This window comes from Lycium ferocissimum, chromosome 2, assembly GCF_029784015.1.
Source record: "Lycium ferocissimum isolate CSIRO_LF1 chromosome 2, AGI_CSIRO_Lferr_CH_V1, whole genome shotgun sequence".
Classification (NCBI taxonomy): Eukaryota; Viridiplantae; Streptophyta; class Magnoliopsida; order Solanales; family Solanaceae; genus Lycium; species Lycium ferocissimum.
In genome coordinates, this window is record NC_081343.1 from 50,427,813 (window position 1) to 50,454,234 (window position 26,422).

At 33.4% G+C, this 26,422-nt stretch overlaps 1 protein-coding gene and 2 pseudogenes across 2 annotated transcripts in view; 1 reads left to right on the top strand and 2 right to left on the bottom strand.

The window, feature by feature from the left end:
• The window catches only part of LOC132043150 (ABC transporter B family member 9-like), an 8,281-nt gene extending 4,503 nt beyond the window's left edge, over positions 1 to 3,778 (top strand). The window contains exons 1-8 of one of the 2 annotated variants that reach the window (XM_059433646.1): positions 2 to 24; positions 134 to 659; positions 759 to 1,032; positions 1,149 to 1,812; positions 1,917 to 2,145; positions 2,233 to 2,499; positions 2,583 to 2,846; positions 2,931 to 3,778. In XM_059433646.1, the coding sequence (XP_059289629.1) occupies positions 2 to 24; positions 134 to 659; positions 759 to 1,032; positions 1,149 to 1,812; positions 1,917 to 2,145; positions 2,233 to 2,499; positions 2,583 to 2,846; positions 2,931 to 3,575 (2,892 nt within the window). In that variant the 3' untranslated portion in view covers positions 3,576 to 3,778. Of the gene's footprint in view, position 1; positions 25 to 133; positions 660 to 758; positions 1,033 to 1,148; positions 1,813 to 1,916; positions 2,146 to 2,232; positions 2,500 to 2,582; positions 2,847 to 2,930 lie in introns of those variants that run through there. The other variant, XM_059433639.1, reaches the window with a different exon arrangement.
• A 377-nt stretch (positions 3,779 to 4,155) lies between these two features.
• Positions 4,156 to 11,321, bottom strand: LOC132043200 (oxoglutarate-dependent flavonoid 7-O-demethylase 1-like; annotated as a pseudogene).
• Positions 11,322 to 16,647: 5,326 nt separating this feature from the next.
• Positions 16,648 to 17,865, bottom strand: LOC132043248 (oxoglutarate-dependent flavonoid 7-O-demethylase 1-like; annotated as a pseudogene).
• Positions 17,866 to 26,422: the final 8,557 nt, after the last annotated feature.

Genomic DNA, 26,422 nt, shown 5'->3' on the forward strand with positions numbered 1-26,422 from the left:
TATGGCTATTATGACTGGTGGAATGTAAGGATATAATTCTCTGTTTAAAGCATCTTATTAGATTTGTTGTGTTGAAAAATTGGTGTAGGCTAAAGAGTGCAATCCTTTTGTTTGTTCTGTTATCAATTTGCAGGTCTCTAGGCCAAACAACACCATCTTTGAATGCATTTGCAGCAGGACAGGCTGCAGCATACAAAATGTTTGAGACAATCAACAGGAAACCTTTGATTGACACATCTGACACGAGCGGGGTTGTGTTAGAAGACATCAAGGGTGAAATTGAGCTTAAAGATGTGTACTTTAGGTATCCAGCTAGGCCAGATGTGCAAATCTTTAGCGGATTCTCACTTGTCGTTCCTAATGGCAAAACTGCTGCTTTGGTTGGGCAAAGTGGAAGCGGGAAGTCCACGGTCATCAGTTTACTGGAGAGATTTTATGATCCTGAAGCTGGAGAAGTATTCATAGATGGTGTCAATTTGAAGAAATTTCAACTCAAATGGCTGAGGCAGCAGATGGGATTAGTAAGTCAGGAACCTATCCTGTTTGCAACAACCATAAAAGAGAATATCAGTTATGGTAAAGAAAATGCTACTGAAGACGAGATTAAGACAGCTATTGAACTTGCTAATGCTGCCAAGTTCCTTTACAAACTCCCACAGGTAATATATGTTTCCCTTTATTCCTTGTTCACACTTACAATTAGCTGTTAAATAGGCAAACGAATTGGAAATTCATCGTTTTCATTGCGGGTCCTATAGGGGCTTGACACTATGGTAGGTGAGCACGGAACACAACTATCCGGTGGACAAAAACAAAGACTGGCAATAGCAAGGGCTATTTTAAAGAACCCAAAAATACTTCTCCTTGATGAAGCTACAAGTGCACTTGATGCTGAATCGGAAAGAATCGTGCAAGAAGCACTCGAGAAAGTCATGGCGAATAGAACAACCGTGGTTGTTGCTCATCGTCTAACAACCATTAGGAATGCTGATCTTATAGCAGTGGTGAATGCTGGAAAACTACTAGAGCAAGGTAATAATTCTAAAGAATATTTATCAGGCTATACTTTTGTGCATCCATTTTTTTTATTTTTTATTTTGGTATAACTAAACTATATGCATTTCTTTTGTATCTCATCACGACAATAGGAACGCATGCTGAGTTGATACAAGATCCAAATGGGGCATATTCTCAGCTTGTGCGAATGCAGGGAGGGAATAAGGAAGAAGAGAAAATGAAAAATATGGACTTTGATAAGGCGGATCTAACCACGGATTTGGATAATAACCTGAGCAGGTCATCTAGCCAGCGATTGTCAGCAGTGAAACGATCAACAAGCCATGGATCATCTAGACATTCCTTCACACTGAACTATCCTGTTCCAGGGCTGATTGATATTCACGAAGCGGAAACAGGAGATGAGGACAAGAAAAAAGAAGATAACGAAAGCTTAGAGAAGAAAAAGAAAGTTTCCATAAGGCGGCTTGCTGAACTAAACAAACCCGAGCTTCCATATTTGCTACTTGGATCTTTGGCTGCGATCGTACATGGTCTGATTTTCCCCATATTCGGACTCTTACTCTCGACAGCAATTAAAATATTCTTTTACCCACCACATAAGCTGCGAAAGGAATCAAGATTCTGGGCAACCATGTATGTTGGCCTCGGTGTGGTGACTTTGCTAGTTGTACCTTTCCAGAACTACTTATTCGGAGTTGCAGGGGGGAAATTGATCGAGAGAATTCGTTCTTTGACATTTACGAAAGTAGTCCACCAAGAAATCAGCTGGTTTGATGACCCTGCAAATTCAAGGTTTGTTAACAAATCAATAAGTACTGAAATCTGCCGTCTCCCCTCTAACTATGTACTTAACAGGTTGTTGTAGGCTAAAAACTGAAATATTTTCTTCACTGCAGTGGTGCAGTGGGTGCAAGATTATCAACTGATGCTTCCACAGTCAGGACTCTTATGGGTGATGCACTGGCACTTATTGTACAAAACATAGCAACTGTAGTAGCCGGCCTTGTGATAGCCTTCACTGCTAATTGGATTTTAGCAATTATAATCCTTCTTGTGTTGCCTTTAATTGGTGTGCAAGGATTCCTCCAAACCAAGATGTACAAAGGCTTTAGTGCTGATGCCAAGGTTTTCCCTTATTTCTTAATCCTTATAAATAAATTTCATTATTAAAGGCGCTTGAATTAATTTAAAAATTGATTGTCATTTTTCCAGGTAATGTATGAAGAAGCTAGCCAAATAGCAAATGATGCTGTTGGGAGTATAAGAACAGTGGCATCATTCTGTGCGGAGGAGAAAGTGATGGACATGTACCAAAAGAAATGTGAAGGTCCAATGAAGCAAGGAGTAAAGATAGGAATTGTTAGTGGAGCTAGCTTAGGTTTTGGTTCTTTTATACTGTATTGCACAAACGCCTTCTGTTTCTACATAGGATCTGTCCTTATTCATCATGGATTAGCAACATTTGGCCAAGTTTTTAAGGTAAAAATACTCAAATTTCTCTTTCCTTTTCAGTTCTTGCTTATCTGTATTTATTTTCTGAAAGGTATTCTTAAATGTTGCAGGTTTTCTTTGCATTGACTCTATCAGCTGTTGGAGTTACTCAAAGCACTGGAATGGCCCCAGATGCTAACAAAGCCAAGGATTCTATAGCCTCTATATTTGACATTCTTGATAGAAAACCCAAGATTGACTCAAGTTCTGATGTTGGCACTACTCTAGCTGCTGTTCGCGGAGATATTGAGTTCAAACATGTGAGTTACAGGTATGCAACTCGCCCCGATGTCCAGATCTTCAAGGATTTATGCCTAACTATCCCTTCTGGAAAGGTATTTTCGATTACTCCCTCTACATTATAATGTACTTCATCTTTTATTCGATTGGCTTATACTTTTTTTTCCGCCTCTTTGTAGACTGTTGCTTTGGTGGGAGAGAGTGGAAGTGGGAAATCAACTGTCATTAGCCTAATAGAGAGGTTCTATAATCCTGAATCAGGAGAGATATATTTGGATGGTGTGGAAATCAGACAATTCAAGCTAAGTTGGCTAAGGCAACAAATGGGCCTGGTTAGTCAAGAACCAATACTGTTTAATGAAACTATTCGTGACAACATTGCCTACAGCAGACAAGGGAATGCAACAGAAGAAGAGATCATTCAAGCAGCAAAATCAGCAAACGCACACAACTTTATAGCCTCATTGCCTCAAGGATATGATACATCGGTTGGCGAAAGAGGGATACAATTATCAGGTGGACAAAAGCAAAGAATTGCTATTGCAAGAGCAATATTGAAGGATCCAAAGGTACTTTTGCTAGACGAGGCAACAAGTGCGTTAGATGCAGAATCAGAACGTATAGTTCAAGAAGCATTGGATCAAGTAATGGTAAACAGGACAACCGTGGTAGTAGCTCATCGCTTAACCACAATCAAAGGGGCTGATGTCATTGCTGTTGTGAAGAATGGAGTTATTGCCGAGAAAGGAAGACATGATGCTCTTATGAACATCAACGATGGAGTTTATGCATCTTTAGTAGCACTGCATATGACTTCAGCCTGAATACTGAAACTAGATTATTTCTTCATCTTGTGACCAATAATTAGATAAGTTCTAATTTTGTCTATCTCTTTTCCTTACTAATATACGTTTCTCCCTTCCTCTTTTTTTCATTTTTGCTTATGCAGCAGAATTGTATAGTATATTGGGGTGATATGATTTGTATTAGGAAATATTGCGAATGAACAATCCTACTTTTCTAGATAGAGTTCTTTTCTGATATAATTTTATACAGAAGTGGTACACTTGCAAGGTGAATTTTGTCCTTCGATGTGCCGATCATGACCTCTGTGTCGGATTATTACATCACACTAAAATCAAGATCAAGGAAGATGGATATATGTATTTGGAGATCTGGAAGATATTTTATGCCTGAAATCAGGAGTTCTTGGAAATTATAATACTGTTACCATATAGTAAATACATATTTTCCAACCGAATTGACCCCAATTGCATCAGCAGAACATCTTTGACAGATAATGGTTGACTGGTAGGTCTAACTTAATTGAAAGCTAGTAACTGAATGTTGCTGAAACACAACTTCTTGAGAAGATTAACAGATAATAACAACTACTACAAGGAAAATCCACAAGTATTTAATCATATTGGATAATTACTTGAAAGAATTCATAAGTAGCTTTGGCCAATACTGTTCAACTTGCTGGATTCTCAGAATTTTCAATTCTTAAAACATCTAAGTATGATTTCTTATCAAGTTTGCGAGCAAATAAACCTCTGAAATAATCTGCAGCTCCAATACTTCTAAACTTTGCCGGATTTTTAGCAGAAATGATACTTGGAGCAGGACCAATTTGTCCATCAAGTTTTGTGTTGTAAAATGTTGCAATTGAGAGTCTTTCCTTTTCGTTGTTAACCATTGCTCTATGCTCAATGCTACGGTAGGCTCCATTAGTCACTATCTGCAAATAAATACATACATATTGGTATATAAGTAAGACTTATTAAAACTTTCATATGCTTGTAGAACTCATCTGAAGTACAAACATTTATGGAGTTAGTATTTTATACTCTCACTGTCCCATAATAAGTGTCACCTTAGCCAAAAACACGCATATTAAGAAACCAATAATGCAATATGAAGTTTACTAAATTACCCCTATATAATAAAGATAAATTATTTTTTTCTCTTGATTAGAGCATGCACAAGTAGTAAACCTTTTGACATTGGGAATCCAACAATACCAAGTTACTATGTGGCTTTTCCAATCATCATTTAGATGTTACTTTAAGTTGTCAGTTTTTGTCTAAGGGTAGAGTTGGAAAAACTAGTTAAATTATGTCTTGGTTTCCTCACATGACACTTATCATGGGACAATTTTTATTTTATTTTTTTGTTGCTAAGAGGACACTTATTATGGGGCGGAGCGAGTATATACTTCTCATTTAACAGAGGTCAGAATATCAAAAAGTTAAAAGTAACATTTTGATGTCAAAACCAGCACAAGATCTGTTAACACAAAAGTGATAATAAATGTAGTCTAACAAGGTTCTATACTCCTTTACGGTCTCCGTAGCAAGAGATATGTATTCTGTTAAACAGAGCTCCTCGCGTAAATTGGTAAATCCATCATGTGTCCTTGAGGATTCGACATTAATCCTCTCATACCTACTAATTGATGTACCTAATTTTGAGTATTGGCTCTGACAGTGTAAAAAATATCTATGCAATAATCACTTCAAGGTGATTACAGGCTATAGTTCTTCAAAAATGTCAATCGATGTGTGTCGGATCCTCCGAAAGTAGCGCATTTTTAATTAGAGGATACAAGGTTGCAGTAACATTTTCGGAGAGTTCGAGTGACATAGATTACTGGTAAATCTCTATGATTAGTATGAATCGATAGCCTGGTAAAAATAATAGATAACATGCTAACTGAAATTCTTTTCAAAAGTAAAGATAAATGTAGCAGCTTAATTACCTCCAAGATATCACCAATGTTGATAATGAATGCATTGGGAAGCGGACTAACAGGAATCCACATCTCATCTTTCTTGATTTGAAGTCCTTCCATTTGGTTAAGTTGAAGGAGAATAGTGAGGCCAACAGCATCCGAATGAGGAGTGAGTCCTATCACTTTCTCTGGTTGTGGACATGGTGGATAGTAGTTCATCCTCATTGATTGCATTGCTTCTCCAAACAGTTCCTTAATGTATTCTTGATCCATATTCAATGCTTTTGCCAGAAAATTAATGATCTTTAAAGCCAATGTTTGCAACTCAGCTGCATATAATTCCACTGTTCCTCTGCTTCAACACAACAACTAGTTAGCCATCTTGGATTTGAGTTGGCATGAGACAATGGCATCTCAAATCAACTCGGATTTAACTTATGTATACTGATAATAATGTAAACAATTTTAACACTCTGATCGGTGTATTTTAACCTATGTTACTTTTCAAAAATGTTGTTACACCCGTGTCGAATTCTTCAAAGGTACACTATTTTTGAAGGATCCAACACGCATCAATCGACATTTTTGAAGAGTATGAACAACATAAATTTTAGCTTGCGCAGCAGGTAATCGATCTTACTTTTCAGGTCGATAATACCACTACCTTTATGAATGCTTACCTATATTTATCATTTAGGTGACATGATGTTGTAAAAATCCTTTTGCACTGTTAGATATATCATTCAAGGTTGACTTCCCCATGAAATTAATCTAATTAATATTTGCAAAGAAAATAGAAGAACTAATTTACCAGAGAAAAAAACATTCAGAAAAACAGAGTAAAAAAGAAATAAAGAAGAAAAGAAAGACATTTTCTTACATATGTTTGTTTTAAAGGAAAAGAATTTGAAACTATTTTCCTTCAAATTCAATACCCCTGTAAGAAAGTTTCTAACCACTTCTTCCACCAAACCCACAAAAAGTGGCACAGGACAAAAGAAAAAAAAAAAAGGTCAAAAAAAAAAAAAATGAAATTTCGACACTCTGATTTTGTTTTCGTGGCTAGGACCTTAGACATGCCAATGAACATTTTGGTTGGTCCGTCGTCGTGGAAAAAATTAGGGATTGGCCCTTGTGTCACACTTCCAATATTTTGTGATGTCGCTTTTATAACCCAACTAAGAATCTTGCGTGCGTCGGGGAATTCAAATGATTAATTTAATTATTTAATTTAGTTGGTCTTTATAGTTTGTATATTTTAAGAAAGATCTTTATCGATCTCCTAAGCGGTAGCCTCCATATTTTTTTTTTCTTTTCCTCTTATTTTTTTCCCCCTTAATTTCTCAATTGTTGTTAAAATTTATCTTAATTTGGTTATGTCCGCCTCTTTTTATATTTAGTAAGTTGACAATTCAAATATCCTACATGACAAGTTTATAATCACAAGATTCAAAGGATATTTTATTATATTATACACATTTGTAATTTAGAACCACAAGATTCAAAAGTCTATCTTTATTTCTTAAACTCCGTGTCTAGTCAAACGTAGACACTTAAATTGAGACAGAGGGAGTATATGCCAAATGCAGGAAATTAAAGGACAATTGAGACACTGCGGACATGTCGAGACTTAAAAAGTAAATACACAAGAGGTAGAATTAATGTTCAACTTCTCAAATGTACAAATGTTAGTCTCGGCTTAAAGTACAATTTCAGTTGTTTTTCGTACAACTTCTTGTTGTTGTGTTCGTCCACTTGGGCGTTTGTTGTCAAAAATTAAAAAAAATATATCTTATTTTGATTATGTCTGCTTCTTTTTATATTTAGTAAGTTGACAATTCAAATATCCTACATATCAAGTTTATAATCACAAAATTCAAAGGATTTTTTATTATATTATACACATTTTTAATTTAGAACCACAAGATTTGAAAGTCTATCTTTATTTTCTATCTTTATTTTTTAACTACGTATCTAGTCAAACGTAGACGCTTAAATTGAGACAGAGGAGTATAGACAGCCAAATTAAGGAAATGAAAGGACAATTAAGACATCAAGGACCGTGGGACTTAAAAGTAAACCGCACAAGAGGTAGAATTAATGTTCAACTTCGAAATGTACAAATGTTAGTCTCAACTAGCGTACAATTTCGGTTTCTTTTTGTACAACTTATTGTTGTTGTGTTCATCCACCTCGGTGTTTAATGTGGCCAAGTAATATGGGACAAAGGGAGTACTTCATTTATAATTCTTAAAGAACGTGAAAAGTCAAGTAATGTGGCCAAGTAATATGAAACGGAGGGAATACTTCATTTATTAATTCTTAAAAAACATGAAAAGTCAAAAGTGAATAAGTAAAAGTGCACAGAGAAAATAAATATGTGTTAGAGAGTTAAAATTAAAGTGCATACATGTATACATGAGAAGAAAATAAATATTCAGCAAGAACGTGAAAAGTCAAAAGTGAACAAGTAAAAGTGCACGGAGGAAATAAATATGTGTCGGAGAATTAAAATTGAAGTACATACGTGTAATAAATATTCGATATGACATATATCCACGTAGAATTTATTAATTCTTAAAGAACGTGAAAAGTCAAAAGTGAATAAGTAAAAGTGTACGGAGGAAATAAATTTATGTAGGAGAATTAAAATTGAACTGCATAAGTCTATACATAAGAAGAGAATAAATATTCAGAAAGAACGTGAAAAGTCATAAGTGAACAAGTAAAAGTGCACGGAGAAAATAAATGTGTCGGGGAATTAAAGTTTAAGTGCATAGGTCTATACATGAGAAGGGAATAAATATTAAGTACTATGACATATGTCCACATGGGATAAAAAAAGTAGTTGTGTACAAGTTATGTAGCTTTGGGTACTAGCATTCATTGCGTGTACAATTTGTAAAGCTTTTGGTACAAGCATTTGATGCGGCGTTAGTCCTCCTTAGCCACTTATATATAATAGAAAAATATAATATAAAATATATATAATATAGAATAAAATATTATAGAAATAGGTGGGTACAACATGGAATGCTCTATGTACAATTTGTTAATGCTATGTTGGTCCTCCTTTGGCACTTATATATAATAAAAATATAGAATAGCATATAATAGAAATAGATGAGTACAATATGGAATGCTCTATGTACAATTTGTTAATGCTATGTTGGTCCTTCTTTGGCACTTATATATAATAGAAATATATTAATCTTGATATCTTCTATTTTATTTTATTTTTGAATTTTGAACCTTCAAATTAAATAGCCTTTCAAAGTTTTTTCACCTTTTTGTTTATAAAGTATGGGTAAGATACCAAGACTTATAGTCTAGTGGTATAGTGCGGGTTGATTTTCACTGTCCGACTTCTCCTTCTCCGATATAATAATATTCTCTTCGGTCCAAAATAATTAAGGATTTAGTCCATCAAGAAGGTATTTTATTTTTTTCTAAATTTATTCTCCATACATTCTTAGTTCAATGAAATTTTTTAATGGTTGTTATCGTTTTAAAGCCCCTTTTAATTAAGAATATTTTAATCAATACAACTTTTAACTTTTAGGAGTAAGTAAATTTCTTAATACATATGCCAAAGTCTAAAATTCTAATTATTTTGAACTAGAGAGTATTTTTTTTTTTAAAGAGCAAGCCTTTAACCAAAGATGGAGAGAGAGGGAGGAGGATCACTAAGGGATGATGGATCTCTCTGCTTTTAGGCAGAGGTCTCACATTTAAGCCTTGAGAACTCCTTAATGATTAATAGTTCCTTTAAATAGGTCTTACGCGATGCATATTTAAATTAGTCAAATAATTAATACAGTATTCTTTCCGAATCAAAAAGAGTGTCCACTTAACAATTTGCACACCTCTTAAGAAAATACTAACTCTTAGGTAATAATCGGTAGTTTAACTAAACTACTCCTAATTAAATAGGTATTAGAATTTAATCACTTAACACTTAATAATGCCAATTTTGAAAGAATAAAGTTAATTGTTTCTTTATTTGGTAAGTAAATACTCTTTTTGAATAAAAAAAAAAAGGGTGAGTGGACGCTCTTTTTCACCCGGAGAGAGTAATAAGTTTCAGATATCTGATTAGTATAAAGGAAATATTACCTGAATGGTTGAGGTAGGCGGGAGAAGATATGTTGTTTTCTGAAATAAGAGGGAGGGTTGTCAAGAAAAACATATCTGCCCAATCAAGTTTCTGGTCCTCACAAACAACAAAAGCTTGTCCATAACCATCCATATCTCCATCCACTTGCTTCAATTTTTTCTTTTCTTCCAGTGGGAGGTTGAAGAAATCTTGAGTATCCTTCTTCACTTTCTCAACCAATGAACCACTCACTCCATGATTTATCAGCTGTAATAAAGACAAATTAATTTCTACTTGCAAATATTAGTAGGCGTTTGGACATGCGGTTTGAAACCATGAGATGAAACCAGCATTTAGACATGCATTTCATCTCATAATTTTAAATCATGATTTGAAACCCCAAATCATCCAAAAAGGCATGATTTGGGTTTTCAAAAATTTTAAATAAAAAATTTAACCCATAAGTTTATATTTTGTAAAAAAAGATCCATAAGTTGGTAGATATTTTTCACAATTACTCCCACCAACCATTTATCAACCTTTATTTATGTCTACCATGTGGGAGGATTATATTAAAGAGTAGTTACATTACAATTCATGTTAAATTTTATTTTTTATTGAACTAAAGTTTGATCAATTGATGTTGTATTTTTTAGAAAGGCCTTCTAGTAGCGTATTAATTTTATTATGAACTATGACTTACTCATTTGGTAAGATTGTATAAATATTAAGAATATTTTGATAGTTTTCACAACTTGTGGAGTTTTATGTCTATAAGAAAACATACAACTTAAGAAATCCAAATTGCATGTCCAAACATAATTTCAAATCATGATTTCATCTCATAGTTTCAAACCATATCCAAACGGCTCCTTAGTTATTAGTATCCACTAAAAGCCCCGTACATGGTTTGGTTTGGTTTGCCGACAAAATTATACTAGAACTATAATTGCAGGGATTGTAAAATTGGAATTAATAATTCGTGAACTACTATTATTTAGTACCAGTGTTTTGAGAATTTTGGCCTTCTTAGAGAATTTTGAGAGAAAGCTTGGAGACGACATTTTTAAATTTTTATCATTTAGTTGTTTTATCAAAGGTTTATTTAATCCCGATATTATTATTTCATTTTGAAAGTGGTATAAAGTAATACCTAAATATTGTTATGAAAAGATCCTGGAATTACTTATTCTGGAACTAAAAGTTTACAACGAAACATGGGATAAGTAAATGTTATCTCGAGTATTTTAATTTCATTATCCCTGATATGATCCCTAACACTCTAAGATACGACAATTATACACAATTTTTAAAAGTTTAATAGCAGAAAACCAAAACAAGCTTAGTAAATTATATATTCCAATTAAAAGAACCTGGAAAAATCCCCATTCTCTGCAAGCCGAATCGAGCTTCTTCAATTCGAATTCATCTCCAAGAAGCAAGCTTTCCATGTTGATTATTGGGATATTATCATCAGAGATGGATGATTTGATCAGAGTAAGTTCTTGATCATCTCTTAGGTAACGTGCCGGGACATTTTCCGGTGAGTCTTTGGCCAGTTCTTGAACACTTGGCACTGGCAAAGACCCCCCTAGCGTGGCCAAATTTTCCTCCATTATTATAACCAATAACTTACTAATAAGTTTGTTCTAATGCTAATTCCCACTAATATATAGTAGTATAATCTCTTTTGTTGTGTGTTGTAGACTTGTAGTGGTACTTGGAAGAGAGCTCACCTAACCTAATACTGCTATAGAATAAAATACTACATGAGTTTAAATTATGTATGCATTGACATTTACGTAATCGTCAGGGTCGGACATACCGGAATTTTTTACCAAAATAATCCATTATTTAAATCGATTAATGAAAATAATATATTTTTTTGAAACTTTACAAAACTAGTATAAACGTATTTCCCAGTAACGTATTAGACATTATTTTATTAAAAAATTTAACGGACAAAAACTAACGACTGACGGATATATAAAAACTATCAGTAACGATTTTATAATTCGTTACTGTGAGTTACGTATTAAGGCTAATACGTTACTAACAGTAACGACTTATACGTGACTTTATTATGTCTTCACTTATTGATATCACTAATAAGTGTTTCCTAATACATCTGCGATAATCAAGTATGAATTATATTATTGAATTCATACATATGTTATGGTCGGCCTAACATACTTAGACTTAACAGCACCAATTAATATAATCTTTCTAATTTAAACTTAAATTCTTATATATGACACGAAAAATATCTGGAGCATTAAGTTTTAATCTCGTATATTTTCGTAAGATAATTGATATAATTATCCACATATGAAAAATGAGTAATTAAATGAGGTGGGTCTTCCTTCTACATTTATTTACCTTACAAGCTAGTAAAAATTCATCCAATTAACTTTTGGGACATGACCTAGTCACCTATTCCTTTTAAAACAAGGACCCTTTTCATAAAAAATTCAAGATCCGTGTTCAGTTATGTTCTTTGTACGATAACGACGATTAGTTTGATTTCTCAGATATGTAAATACTTCATATGACTAAAATTATCAGAATACCAGACGACGTTTCCGTTGAAAGTCCATCGGAAACAATTACCACGAGTACGATCGATAATTTTTTTACGAAGAGTCCCTCAAAATTCTACTTTCTAGTAGTGTCACCTGATCATATATGATAGAGTTGGGAATAAGAGCAAAATATCATACAGTAAGCTAGAAGGTCCGCTGGATTAAGGATATAAATTTTGTTGGTTCAATATTTAAAGTTCTTATATATTAAACCCATTGTACTTTTAAAAATTGGTTCATGCTTATTTAATGCAATTTTAATAAAATTTTATATATAAATTTATACTCCAAGTTAAAAGTATTGGGTGATATCAAAAAGTGAAGACATAATAAAGTCACGTATAAGTCGTTACTGTTAGTAACGTATTAGCCTTAATACGTAACTCACAGTAACGAATTATAAAAATGTTACTGACAGTAACGTTTTATATATCTGTTTGCTCCGTCAGCGGTTAGTTTTTTTTGTCCGTTGAATTTTTTGAATAAAATAATATTTAATAAGTTATTGGGAAATACGTTTATACTAGTTCTGTAAAGTTTCAAAAAAATGTATTATTTTTGTTAATTGAGTTATATAATGGATTATTTCGGTCAAAAATTCGACATACCGCATTAGTTACAGGCTCATTTGAACACATGAGTAGCTTTGATTAAGATTCTGTATATATATATATATATATTAACAGTTACTAAATTAATACACATAAAATTAGGTTTTGAACCCAATAAATCAAATGAGTTATATTAAAATTTAATACTCGAATTCATAAAATTCAGATCTTATATACCCCGCTACGTAATTATATCACTTAAAAGTCACTTAAAACACAATTACAACAGTTTCATAAATTTAGTTATCAATACCATAGAGAAATAAGTTACACCATAGAGAAATAAGTTACACCATTTGTCATATCGATTAAATTATATTACTCCATCCGTTCTATAATAAGTGATTTTTTAAGCTTTCAATTTTTTTTTTCAAAATAAGTGGTGCTTTAGGATTTCAAGAATACATTGGGCAAATTCTCCCAAAATTGCCCTTATTTAGTTAATCAAGATTCATTAACTACTTTTTTTTTCTAGGCATTTAATTATGTAAGCATAATTTGATTAGGATAAATTAGTAAAAACACTCCTAATTTTTTAAGAGTGAGCAATCTCTTAAAGGATGTGTATGAGCTAAAAGAATCACTTATTATGAAACAGAGAAATTAACATTATAAAAAATTCGATGTGTAACGACGAGGTTAATTAATGCATCACTACTTCAGTCCCATCCTTTCCGTTTCCAAAATATTGTCTTCATACTGTTTGAAAGAAACATTAACCAAATTTTAAGTTTATTTATGTTTAGGGACATTTGATTTCACAGCCCAACTAAATAAAATTACTCGTTTCAATTCACGTGTCTTACCTTTTTTTTTTCTTTTTTTTTTATAAGTTTGTTTATAAAAAATGTCATCACTTTCTATATATTTGAAACTCTTTAATTTAACATCCTATTTGGCATTTAAACCCCAAAATACAACTGCGTTAGTATATTATATATATTTTAATTTAAGACTACAATATTAAAAAATTCTCTTAATTATCTAAAATTTTGTCCTCAGTCAAATTAAAGACAAATAAATTGGAACTGAGGGAGTATTTTAGTATTATGAAACTAAAACATGGAAGGTGTTTATAGGACGATTCAAATGTCCAACACGAATAAATTTTATTAGTACCTACCACTTATATAAAATTTACTAATATAAAGTTGTGATCAGTCACTTTCCCTCTTTGCTAATTCCAGAGATTGCGTGACAGATAATTTGTGGGTTAGTGGAGAAAACGACACGAATATTGTCCTGTCTCCTTATGTTGGGATTGCTTAAATTTGAGGAAGAACAAAATTAGCTATTATATTAGTACTTTCTACGTATGGTTGAGAAGTAAGACGCTTTTATTAAAATTTATCCCCTAAGACGCTTTTATTAAAATTTATCCCTTCCGTTTACTTTTACTTTTTTCTATACTAATTTTTTTTTTCCACTTTATTTATCATTTTTAGCATATTAAGAAAAAAACATATATATATATATATAGCTTTAATTACTTACTCCCCAAATCATTTCTTTAAATTTAAGACTAAACATTAATTAATATGGGTATTGTGGTTATCAATTATTGTTTTTTAAAGTATGTGTAAAGTCCAATCTGAACAAGTAAAAATGAACGGAGGAAGTAAGAAACAAAACTTAAGCATAATTTTGAATGAAAGTTAACCAGCAAAAATAATAAACTATTTGGCCAGACTTTTTGGAGGTTAAAAAACTTTTTATCAAGAAAAGTAGAGAAAAGCACATAAATGATCCCTTAACTATGAGAGTAGGTTCAAAATAATCCCTTAACTATGCACTTAACGGTTTTGGTCCTTTAAGTTTGTCATAAGTTAACAAAAATAACTATGAGGGTTGGTTAAAAATAGTCCCTTAAGTATGCAAACGGTTTTGGTCCTTAAGTTTAACAAAAGTTAACGTTTTATATTTCGGTTTTGTTAGTTTGGCGAGAGCGTAAAAAAAAAGGAAAAAATCAGAACTCACATGGTACACATTATTAAAGAAACGGTCATACCTCGGGACGAAATCGACGGACATCGGTCGTTATAGAAAAAAACCTACGGACTCTGTCGAAGAAAGTGGTGTCTCGAACACAAAGACCGACGGACTGTTCGGTAAAGCTCCATCGGCTAAATAAAATACACTAGACTTTACAAATAAATTAGAAATGGAAACCTTGTTTAAAAAACAAGCAAAAAAACGACGGACGGAAACCGATGGATAAAATCGAGGGACGCTATTTTTTTTTTTTTTTTTAATTTTTATTGTTTTTACGAAAACCGAACTAAGTCCATCGGTTTATTTTTGACGAAAAATGCACGAAACTATTTTTTTCAAAAAAGAATCACTAATTAGAAGTATTTATTTTTCTCGAGTTTTCGGTGAATCTAGTGTATTTTTATCAACGAATTGACTCCTTCGATTTAAATCGACAAAGTATATGCTGTGTTCCGAGACACTATTTTCCGACATTATCAAGTCCGTAGTTTTTTCTATAAATCTTAACGTCCTCGGTTTTGTCAGTTATTTGACCGATCCTAGAGTTCTCGCTAATTTTTCCTTTTTTTTCATAGTTCGTCAAATCTAACAAAATAGTTCGATGAATATTTTGTCGAGACTAAAACTCGTTAACTTTGGCGAACTTAAAGGACCAAAATTGTTAAGTGCATACTTAAGGGACTATTTAATGGCCTAAACCATGTTTGTTAACTTGTGGCAAACTTAAAGGACCAAAATGTAAGTCATGGAAGAGCAAGTTTTGAACCTACTATCATAGTTAAGGGACTATTTTTGTCCTTTTCTCAAGAAAAGTACTTAACTAGGAGCCGTTTGGTACGGAGACATATTATGTTGTGATTAATTATTCTTGTTTGATATTTGGTTTGTTGTATTAAAAAATCAGTACATGTTGTGCATAGTTTAATGTGTCTTCTTTTTTCCACAAAAAGGGTGTTTACTATTATACCCTTGACCTTTTTAGCTTTATACATTTTCTTTGTTTAGTTTTTATTATTCGTGTTTTTTTCAAAGAGAAACCTTAATTAGTTATTCCGATCATGACTAATTTCGGGAAGAAGATTTTCATATATTTATTGAAAATTTAGAAAAAGAATTATCTATACTTGAATCCTATTATAAATATCTGTGCAGATTCCTCATCCAGTATAATGATGATAGGTAGAAGTCTATGCCTATATAATGGCCTAAATTAGTGAAAACTCATTGGAAGAGCAAGTAAATAAGGTAAGTACTTATCCCATCGGATATTTACATCAAATTAATTCAACTTACTATTATAATTGAATGATTTAATAAAATAAAAATAAGAATGGATTAATTATGATAAAGTGATAGAATTCTATATAAATTAATTATGATAAAGTGATAGAATTCTATATACAAATACATTCGTCTATTTATTAGTTGACAAGAGGGGTTGCTGCGATGGTAAGCACCCTCCATCTCTAACCCAATGATTGTTTGGTTCGAGTCACCAAGAAAGTAAAAAGGAGAGCTCCTGGGGAAGGGATTTTTTCTTTAAAAAAATAATAATTTCTGCATTATTAATATACACATTCTTATTCCATATTCAACATCTCATAAACTAATATATAAATTTATGTATAACTTATACATATAGTACTTACGCCAATAAGGAGAATAGCAACCAAATACGGTATAAGTCAACAACAATATACCCAGTGAAATCTCACAATGTGGAATCTCGGGAGGGTAAAGTGTACGTAGACTTTACTCCTACCTAATTGTGGGCAACCAAATAATGTATATTTTAATGCAAAGAAAATTATGCAGATATTGTAGTACTTGTATATAATTATATGCAGTTTCAATGCATATCCTGATTTAATTTCAATATCAAACACATATGAGGCCAGAGGGTATTTGTTTTGTTTTATTCTTTCATATCAAAGGATTTACGTACCCAGAATACAAGTACTAATTCTTTAGATTATCTAATATCTTCACTGGTGATTTTCATGTTGTCCACATATGATTTCCCGACAAGTTCACGGTTAAAAAATCTTCTAAAATATTCAGCCACACCGAGTTTTTTGAATTTAGGTGGAGTATCAGCACTAATAAGGCTACTAGCTGGACCTATTTCACCATCCAACCTTGGATTATGAAATGTTGCTACTGATATACTTTCTTTTTCTGAGCTCACCACAGATCTATGCTCTATGCTTCTGTAAATTCCACTTGAGAAAATCTGGAAAAAGCAAAGAGGATGAATGTAAAGAGAAATATATTGGTATATTCAGCAATGAGAAAATGCATTTCTGTTTTTGGTATTGATATCTTCACTTGACGAAAGTCTATCAAACCCACTATCTCATGTTATGTGATACTCTTTTCCTTCTAGTCGGTTTCAAAAGAAATACATATTTTTCACATTTTTTTGAGACAATTCTTAGAATCTTCATTTCCACCCTAATAACATTTAACAGCACAAAACATCAATTATTTAAGATCACAAAACTTCAAAAAAATTTCTTTCGTTTTTTTAAAATTTTGCGCTCAGTCAAACATTTCAAATAAAATAGGATGGAGAGATTAATACTCCATCCATTAAAATGTCTTATTTTCATTTTTTGTTTGGTTAAAAGAACTTCAATATTTGGTAACTCTCTAATTTCAACATTCTACATGATTTGTTTGACATCTTAAGATTTAAAGGGCATTTCGGTCTATTAAAAATATTTTTACTTTAAGATCACAAGATTCAAAAATTTATTTATCTTTTTAAACGTCGTTTCTAGTTAAATTAAGACACTTAAATTGAAATTGACAGAGTAATCGAATAGTGGGAATTATATTGAATCACTTTAGCAATTATAAAATTGGGAAAAGGAACAAAAAGAAATGAATGATGAAAGTACCTCCAAAGCATCTCCAACATTGACAATGAAGGCATTAGGTAGGGGTACAATTGGAATCCAAATTCCATCTTTTCTAATTTGAAGACCTTCAGTTTCATTGACTTGAAGAAGGATTGTTAAGGTGCCAACATCAGAATGAGGGCAAAAGCCCATCACAAGCTGGTTGGGGGCATGGTGGATAGTAATTCAACCTCATTGAATCAAGGAACTAGCATACTTAACATCTTAAATAAGGAATCACACTCATTAACACCCATTCAATTCATTTCTCATTTTATTTATTGTTTATTAAGAGTGTCTCAAGTCAAATATAAATAAGTAAACATGGACGGAGGGAGTAATAAACAAAAGAAATTATATAAAAATAAAAAAATTGAATTTTGATCTCAATCCAAAATTTCCATTGAGACCCAAGTTTTTCGATTTAAATTCTCACAGATTTGAGATTAAGAGAAATGCTTAATATAAGGGATTTTGAAGTTTCTATCCGCGTGTTCTCACTAGAGATCACAGATAAAATAATAAAAAAAAGAAAGGCAATATAAAAAAAAAAAAGATAAATAGAAAATTGGGAGGACCGAAAGGAAATTAACGAGGTACGAAAGGAAGTAAAAGCGCAAGAAAAAAGCGGGAGTGAAAAATGTTAAAGAATAGATTCAAACTTATGTCTGAATTTGTGGCGCCCCCTTTATCTAATTTACGACTGGGCGTGAAAGGATCAAATATTTAACCTAATTTAAGCAAATTACAACATAAGTATATAAAAAATTTATCAATCGAGGGGGTGGCCATGCCACCCCCACCCTAAAGGGTGGATCCGCACCTGGTTGAGTGCATGTGAGGTCAATTTTAAGCAAAAAAAAAAAAAAAAAAAAAAAAAAAAAAAAAAGGAGGTCAATAAAACTTTCCAGAAGTTTTTGGTACTTCTGCCTATACACGTTTTGTTCAACTAGTTTAGTGTACGCGCTTTGCACGTGATCAAAGCGTGTATGTCATTTGACAACAAACACTACAGAAAAAAATTGGACCAAAGTTATCTTTCTATAACATATTTTTCTCTTACTATAAAAATTTTCCCACAAGTTTTCATTGACATATCAAAATCTCAAAAAAGTATCTTTTTTTTTTTCTTCAGATATTAATATCTAAAAAAATGCTAAAAACCGACCAAAAAAAATTGATTTTTTTCGGAGCCTCGCGGGTCGGTTTTTAAAAAAAAAAAGCGACCTCAAAGCCGACCTCAAAAAGTAGATACGGTATGGGGGTACAGTCGCAAATAATTAACGACCTCATGAGGTCGGAAAAAGCGACCACACGTGGTCGGTACATGATCGTCCCCAAAAAAAAGGAAAATTAACATACCGACCTCGTGGTCGGTATATTCGATTATTACTTTTCGGCAAAAGCATTAACGACCACGTAAGGGTCGGTAAATTATATTAGTTTTTTGTTTATTTTTTTCAAATTCCCGACCTCGTGTGGTCGGTATATTAAATTTTATTTATTTATTTTTTTGTGTTACCGACCACATGAGGTCGGTAACTATAAATTATGAATAATGACAATCACTAGACCGACCTCGTGAGGTCGGTTTTGCAAAATGCAATTTATTTACCGACCTCATGTGGTCGGGTTCTTTAAAATGCGGATAATAATATGAACACAACCAACCTCGTATGAGGTCGGTTTCTTTAAAATGTGGAAAATGATATGAACACGGACCGACCACGTGAGGTCGGTTTCTTTAAAATACGGAAAATGAAACTAAGATAACAGGCCTCGTAGGGTCGATTTTTTATAACGAAAATTAGCGACATTTTTCTTTCCCCGCTTTTACCTTCCCACACATACAAAATGAAAACCAATTCGCATTTAGCTAAAACTAGCTCAAATAGGCGCAAACAATCTAACACGCACGTATAAAAACATCTTGCAACCCTATACGTCAAATTCAACTCGAAACTACTTTAAAGTTGAATCAAAACGTAGTTCAACATTCTAAAAAAACATTAAACTACTTCAACCTTTGCAAACATCCACAAAACATTAAACTTGTCTAAATTAAGCCGATGCACACGTTAAAACTAGTCTACGTTAAGTTAGTCTGCAACATTAAAAAATTATTGACATTCAAAAACATCCGCACAGCACTTCCACATTTTAACAAATCCACCAAAAAAATCATAAGTTAGTAAAATACTTAAAATTCAACCAACGATCTTATGCTCCATGGCCATGTGCCATTCTGTCAACGACCCGGCATCATTGTAAATGTAAGTACAAAGTGGGCATGTTTATACGAAATAAAGAAGTAAGAAAAAGGAAATTTAGCTTTGCGGTCTTGGCCCAAGTTCTTTAGCAATCCTATGCTCTTCTAATTCTTTTCGTCCGTAGCTCTAAGTTCGTCTTCCCGTAATCTCACCTTGTATACCCTTATTAGTCAAATGTACCTCGCAAAAGGATGAAATAAAATAGTTAGTCAAAATGATACGCCGCCCGTGGGACGTTAGAAATGCGACGACGAAAGGACTTAAAGACACGACGAACAAATGGCCCGAAAATGCCATGTGGTACGCCTAGGTGCAGCGGTTGATCATCTCGCTAAATGCGGAACAAAGGGCCTAAAGAACACAGAGGCTCATGGTCCAAAGCTTAGCGACGCAAAGCGACGAAAAGGCATCGATGAGCTTAGCTCGGGCATCGACAAGTATGGCAACGGGCTTAAGCCTCGAGTACGCGGCAACCGTTTGCCTTGGAGGTGCACCGGTTCATCGCAAAGAAAAAAGAACAACAAGCAAAAGATATTCTCATGAATACATCAGCCTAGTTGGTCGGCTTCGAGGATATTTGGGAGATGAAATTCCTAGGTTCGTATGCAAAAGAAGGAAAGAAAAATGAAAATTAGCATATGTATACTTAACACAACCAGATCTAAAGCTAAAATACATTCATTTAGAGGTCCCGCTCAACATATCTAACGGAATTGGTTTCCTTAAACCAAAGTTAATGGTTATACCAAATTTTATACGTCACTAAGTAAGCTTACAATCAAACATATAAAAAGAAATGGGATTTAATCTACTTTCAAAAGATACAAGATCAAATAGCATTCTAATTTTGTAAAATTTGGTATCTTTTGCTCACAACCTAGCCTTAGCTATTTTCATATAGAGCGGCCAACAAAAGCACAACATAAAGGCAAAGATAAAGCCAAATATCCTTAAACTTTCTACCAAGGGTAAATTTGTTATAAAAGAGAGAACAACCTCGCTTTTAAAACCCAAATGATGGATAATGAGAACATACCACGACCTTTATCGATTATCGTAAAGAAAACATTGGCTATTGCCATTTGGAAACTTCAAACTTATTCTTTGAAAAAAAATGCGCCAATAGATAGTTAACTTGAGACAAATAGGTAATTCTCTTAAATTTGTTAAGGGAAGGAAAAACTTCTCAATGAAAGTTGAACAAGAGTTGTTATAACAGTTAGTTGGATTAGGCGACTTTGAGCTACTACTTCAAATACAAGTTCGGCCCAAGAAACACTCGCAATATGAGACAAACACTAATGACTGGAGAAGGATTATTCATTCAGTTAGGGGCTGGAAACAGAGAAATCAGGCAGGGTTCAGGTTTAAACTCATTTTCCCATTTTAGACCAATTCAGGATTCATGCATTTTCCTTTTTGAACAGTTTCAACATCCAGAAACTTAGAAGGAGATGTATGCTGGTTTACCAAACAATTTGATGGTTCTTAAACACGAAGACAATAACGTTAAGCACGGATGGTGAGATCTCGTAGTCCAAGAAAGGACAATAAGGATCATATTGCATATAGAAAGAGGAAATGTTAACATGTATTCAAATTATATATAAGGGCAGCACAAGTTCATGTCATGCCTTAAGACTCAAAGAAAACTCATATTCAAGATTTTTCATAACATGCTTACACAAAATTATAGATAAAGGGAATAGGGAAGAATATAAGACAAAACAAGGTTGCGAATCACAATTTCAAACTTCAGAAAAGGAACAAAGACAAAAGAAAGAGCAGGAATGCTAAGAACTTCTAAAAAACACCTTATCAACTCAAGCATGAACCATGACACTTCAACTAACAAACTAATAACGATAATTTTCACCTTAGTTCAGCGTGACCCGAAGGTACCTTAAACTAAAACCATCCACAAAATAGACCTAGTTCTTCATGAGTTAAACTAACCCCTAGGCAACAATTAGACGAACGGTTATACTAAACACTTATGTCTTTAAGCGGGAGTAAATATCAAAACTTAAATAAACACCAATCATTACTTAGTTAAATCGTCTTAATCTCGAGCAAAGTAGAAGATCACCAAGCTAAATCACATTTATATCAAACTAAGGTCTATCGAAGCCACCGATTGGGACTAAATTGTGAGCATCACAAATGAGCTAGTAATAAGCACTTATACAATTAAGACCACATGAAGAACACCTCGACTTGAAACATTACGTTTACCATTTTGATCTACATTAGCCGAAAATTAACTAAGGGCAAACCATGCTAGATTGTGCTAAAGACTATTATCAATGAGAAGGAAAAGGGCGAGGGCGATTACTCTCTAAATTAGAGGTATCCGAGCCCCTCCTCAAGAACAAACGACAATACTCGAATTCAAACCCAAAGTAATTTTAGATAAGAAAAAGAGAAACTTTTTTCAGCATATTGTTTGCTAATTGACTACATAATCTTCATCAAATAAACAGACATCTACTTGTAACTGCTTCGATTTTTTGTTATGGAACTGATTTTTCAGATACTCACTTGCAAAACCAATTAAACAAAGCCTTTTCTAACAAAGTCAACAAGTTAATCAGAGGGCAAAATCGTGGCTTGATAAAAACCACAGTGCACAGGTAAATTGGTGTTGCTAATCAGAGAGAAAAAAGGATTCTGCAGAGAGAAGTGGGGAGCTGTTGCACCGAAGAAGGATGTGCGTTAAGTATATGATATCGGTGATGCTCCTCAAAATCACAATAGTTGTTGTCGTGGGCCAATTTAGCTTAACGTGCATTTGTTCTCCTAGAACCAGAACAAGGAGATTAATCTTTTATAGAGAATTAATTCAATTACAGTCTTGTTTACCATATGTAGAAAAATCTGGCACTATGAAAAACATTCCAATGAGCAAGATAGAATGTAAATACCTAATAACAACAGACATTTTAGATTCAAGATCCATAGAAAGAAAGGAATGTCTCGTATGAACAAAAATTTGAAGGAGTGAAATGTCTCGAAGATCACGACATGCCTACAAAAACATACGACTTCTGCTTTAATGTTTAAGCGATATCCACGAAAACATAAAACCTACGAGAAAGTGGATCTATGTTCTTGATCTCGAATGGCCTACTACAGGCGAAATAGATTTTCCGTGGCATGATCTTGTGCAAGTAACAAAATGACAAACTGTTTTACATAGCTAGTCAATACTACATTTATTTCGATTGCAAAACTTTTGTAGTCTTTTATAATTGATTGGTCGCACGCGTCCTCCGGGAAGCGGGGGTATTGATATTTAGCATGAAAGTTGTGTTCTTTATTATGCATGCCAATTATGGAGCGATCATTTTATGCCGTGTCATGCTCAAAAAATTCAGAAGGACAAATACTTTCATTATGTTAAGTCAGTTCTGGTTATGCAAAAGCTATCATCTCTCCACCTATTCACTTCCTACTGAGAAAAATGAATTTGCAAATCTTACATAGTCTTCGAAACTTAGTGGGTGAGAGATTTAATGACGATTCATTTTCTTAACCGAGATAAAAAGCATGCCAAATAATGTGCACTTTCAAAGAGTATCTTTTGTACCAGGTCTAAGTAGCACGAGCTAAGTGCAGATAATCATACATATGTATGTATGTCTCATCGTACATAACCAAATTATAGAAAGGAAACTAATTTCACTATAATAGAACTATAAAGGAATACCTGTTGGACATAAAGCAAAAAGAAGAATAAGGGATCTATAAACACTGCAAATAGGAATGAGATTACAAAAAACTTGTTCCACTTCTGGACAATCTTCGTATGAGGATTCATGACACACCGGGAATATATGGATGCAGAAAGAACAAGTTCTCTTAGCCCATCCTTTTGCATCTCCATACATCACATTACGGAATCAGATAAGCACAACAAGAGCAAAAAACACGATAATTTAGACAGCTTAACATCCAATGAATTCTTTGGAATTCATAGGAAATGAAATAATGTATCTAAGAGCAACACCTGAAGTACCTCGAACAAAGAAAATTCAGAAAAGGCCACAAGAAAAAGAGAAAGAACCTCCAGAAAAGAATATAACGCCTTTTTCAGCCTTCAACGTGCACAGGCCCATGAAGTTCTTAAGCTTAACATTTGTATCAATTTACTACTCTATTCCTCTCTTTTATTTTATTTTCAGGAAATGACCATCTGCACACATTGAGGAGGCAATCATTCCAACTCAAGACTCGTCATAACTGTAGAAGCGTAACTGGGAGAAGCTTTAGACCACTTTTTGGACAATAGATCTTATGCTTCAAAGATACTTATTCATCTATATCTACATAGACTTCACAATCCCTTTTCACTCTTATAAATCTTCCAGAATCATTGCAGGAAGTTTCTAGAACATCTTCCATTTCTATTTTCAACATTTGCACTAGGCCAAAAAAAGACTACAATTAGCACAAGCAAAGACAAATGGGTAAAAGGTGGGGGATTTTAGAATTGGAAAAGTCAGCTATACCATATAATAATCCTTGTTATGTGTTAATATCTGTGAATCACATACATATAGTTTATCTACCATTGACATAAGAGGCACCATATACTCGTAAGGGAGTAATTTCAGTAAATATACAGGCACACAAGGATGATAGGTGAGACAAATATACCTTCAATTGAACTAGCAAAAATTTTAAGCTGAATGCAAAATAAGATTTTATTTCAGACATGGACAAGGTCATTCTTTTTTGGGTCATTCATTTTTTTTTTTCCTTCTCTTCTTTTGAACTGGTAAAGTAGTAATTCTATTAAAAACAGGAAACTGTCGCTAAGTTGGTGCCGAGGTATTATAGTGTGACATGGACAAGGTCATTCTAATAATGGATATTGGACCGGAAACCACAAAGCTCTCATAATTGCCAAAACCATAATTGAAGATAACACCAAAGTTTGAGCATTATGGATTCATCAGTATATCATCAACTTGAATGCACAACTAGGGGAAGTTAATTGGCCACGCATGCGTAGTTTACCAAAGAATGAGAGCCCATAAAAAAAAAAGTAGAAACTCCCTACAAGTACATGTAGCAAAATCAGCAAAATTAGGAAAACAAAATCATGTTAAATTCATAGTCAAAACAGAGGAATGGGGTCTTTAACTACCTAATGGTTTCAGTTTAAGATGGTTTAGCCTCCCAACTTTATTCAACACCAAAACATAAATACTCTTTTATCGACATGAAAAGAAAAGTACTTTTTCTATCACATAAAACAAAATTACTCTAAAACGATTTTTTAGCATAAATCTCAGCTCAAAAAATCCTATTGGCATGGTCTCTATATGATGCTAACTTACTCCTCATAATGTATACAAACAACCAGATCACATGCCAAAAAGAAAGACTACAACAAGACTATGGGTTAACTTTTAGGCACAGATTGGTTCAAAATAGTAACCTATTTTCTGACGAGAAAACGAGGGATACTCGAATTCAAACACATGAACATACATCTCAAATTTAAGGAAAATTTGTACGAAAGGGAAGGATAATACTGAATTATAAACACACAACTCATATTTTTGCATTTGTCTACACAACTCCAACGGGAATGAAAACTAACAACAAAAGCTAGTATAAATAAACAAATGAAATACAGTAATTGAACATGTTTTCCATATAATTAGATGAAATGAATATTGACCTTCAGCCTCACGAGGAGTCTTGAAACCTAAACCAATACTCTTAGAGTATGGATTGCCTCCTTTTCCGGCCTCTTCCCCCTTCCCTGTCTTCTTAGAACCGTCCAAAACGATAAACAACAAAAAAAAAAAAAAAACTTAGCTCCGAATACCTCTTAACTTACGGACTTGAACGAATAAAACATATAGCATTGGTAAGGCTACCGACCTTAAAAAAACGGGGAGCAGTTGAGGAATCCCATGAAACTAAGACAGTAATCGTAACACCTTGGTGTGAATTAATGCGCCGTATCGAGGAATTGTTGCTTCGCTTTATAGCTTAGTGTCAACAACTATAGCTTCAAGAAAACCTTAATCTACAGAACTGAGTTAAAACCTAGCCCTAGAATTAAAACCTAATCCTAAAGGAAGAGGAAGCTGTCAAGAATAAGCACCTTAAATGGTTAGAAACTGAATAAATAAACATAGAAATTTCACATAACTATATTAATCTTTAATAGTTGGGAAAATAGTACCAAAAAAGGGGGAAAAAATACCTCCGATGGTGTATTTTCGGTACCGGACAAAAATGGGTGACAACGGCGGCGGAGGCCCAGGCTAGGGACGGCGGAGACGATGGGCGACGGTGGTCACCGGCGATGGCTGAAATCGAGTAGAGAGAGAGAGAGAAAGGAAAACGGTGAGGAGAGAGAGTGTGAAATGAGAAATGGGAAAAATTAGAGTGATGGTACTGTGATATTAATTTGATTTACCGACCTCGTGAGGTCGCTTAATGTAATTTAATTATTATTTA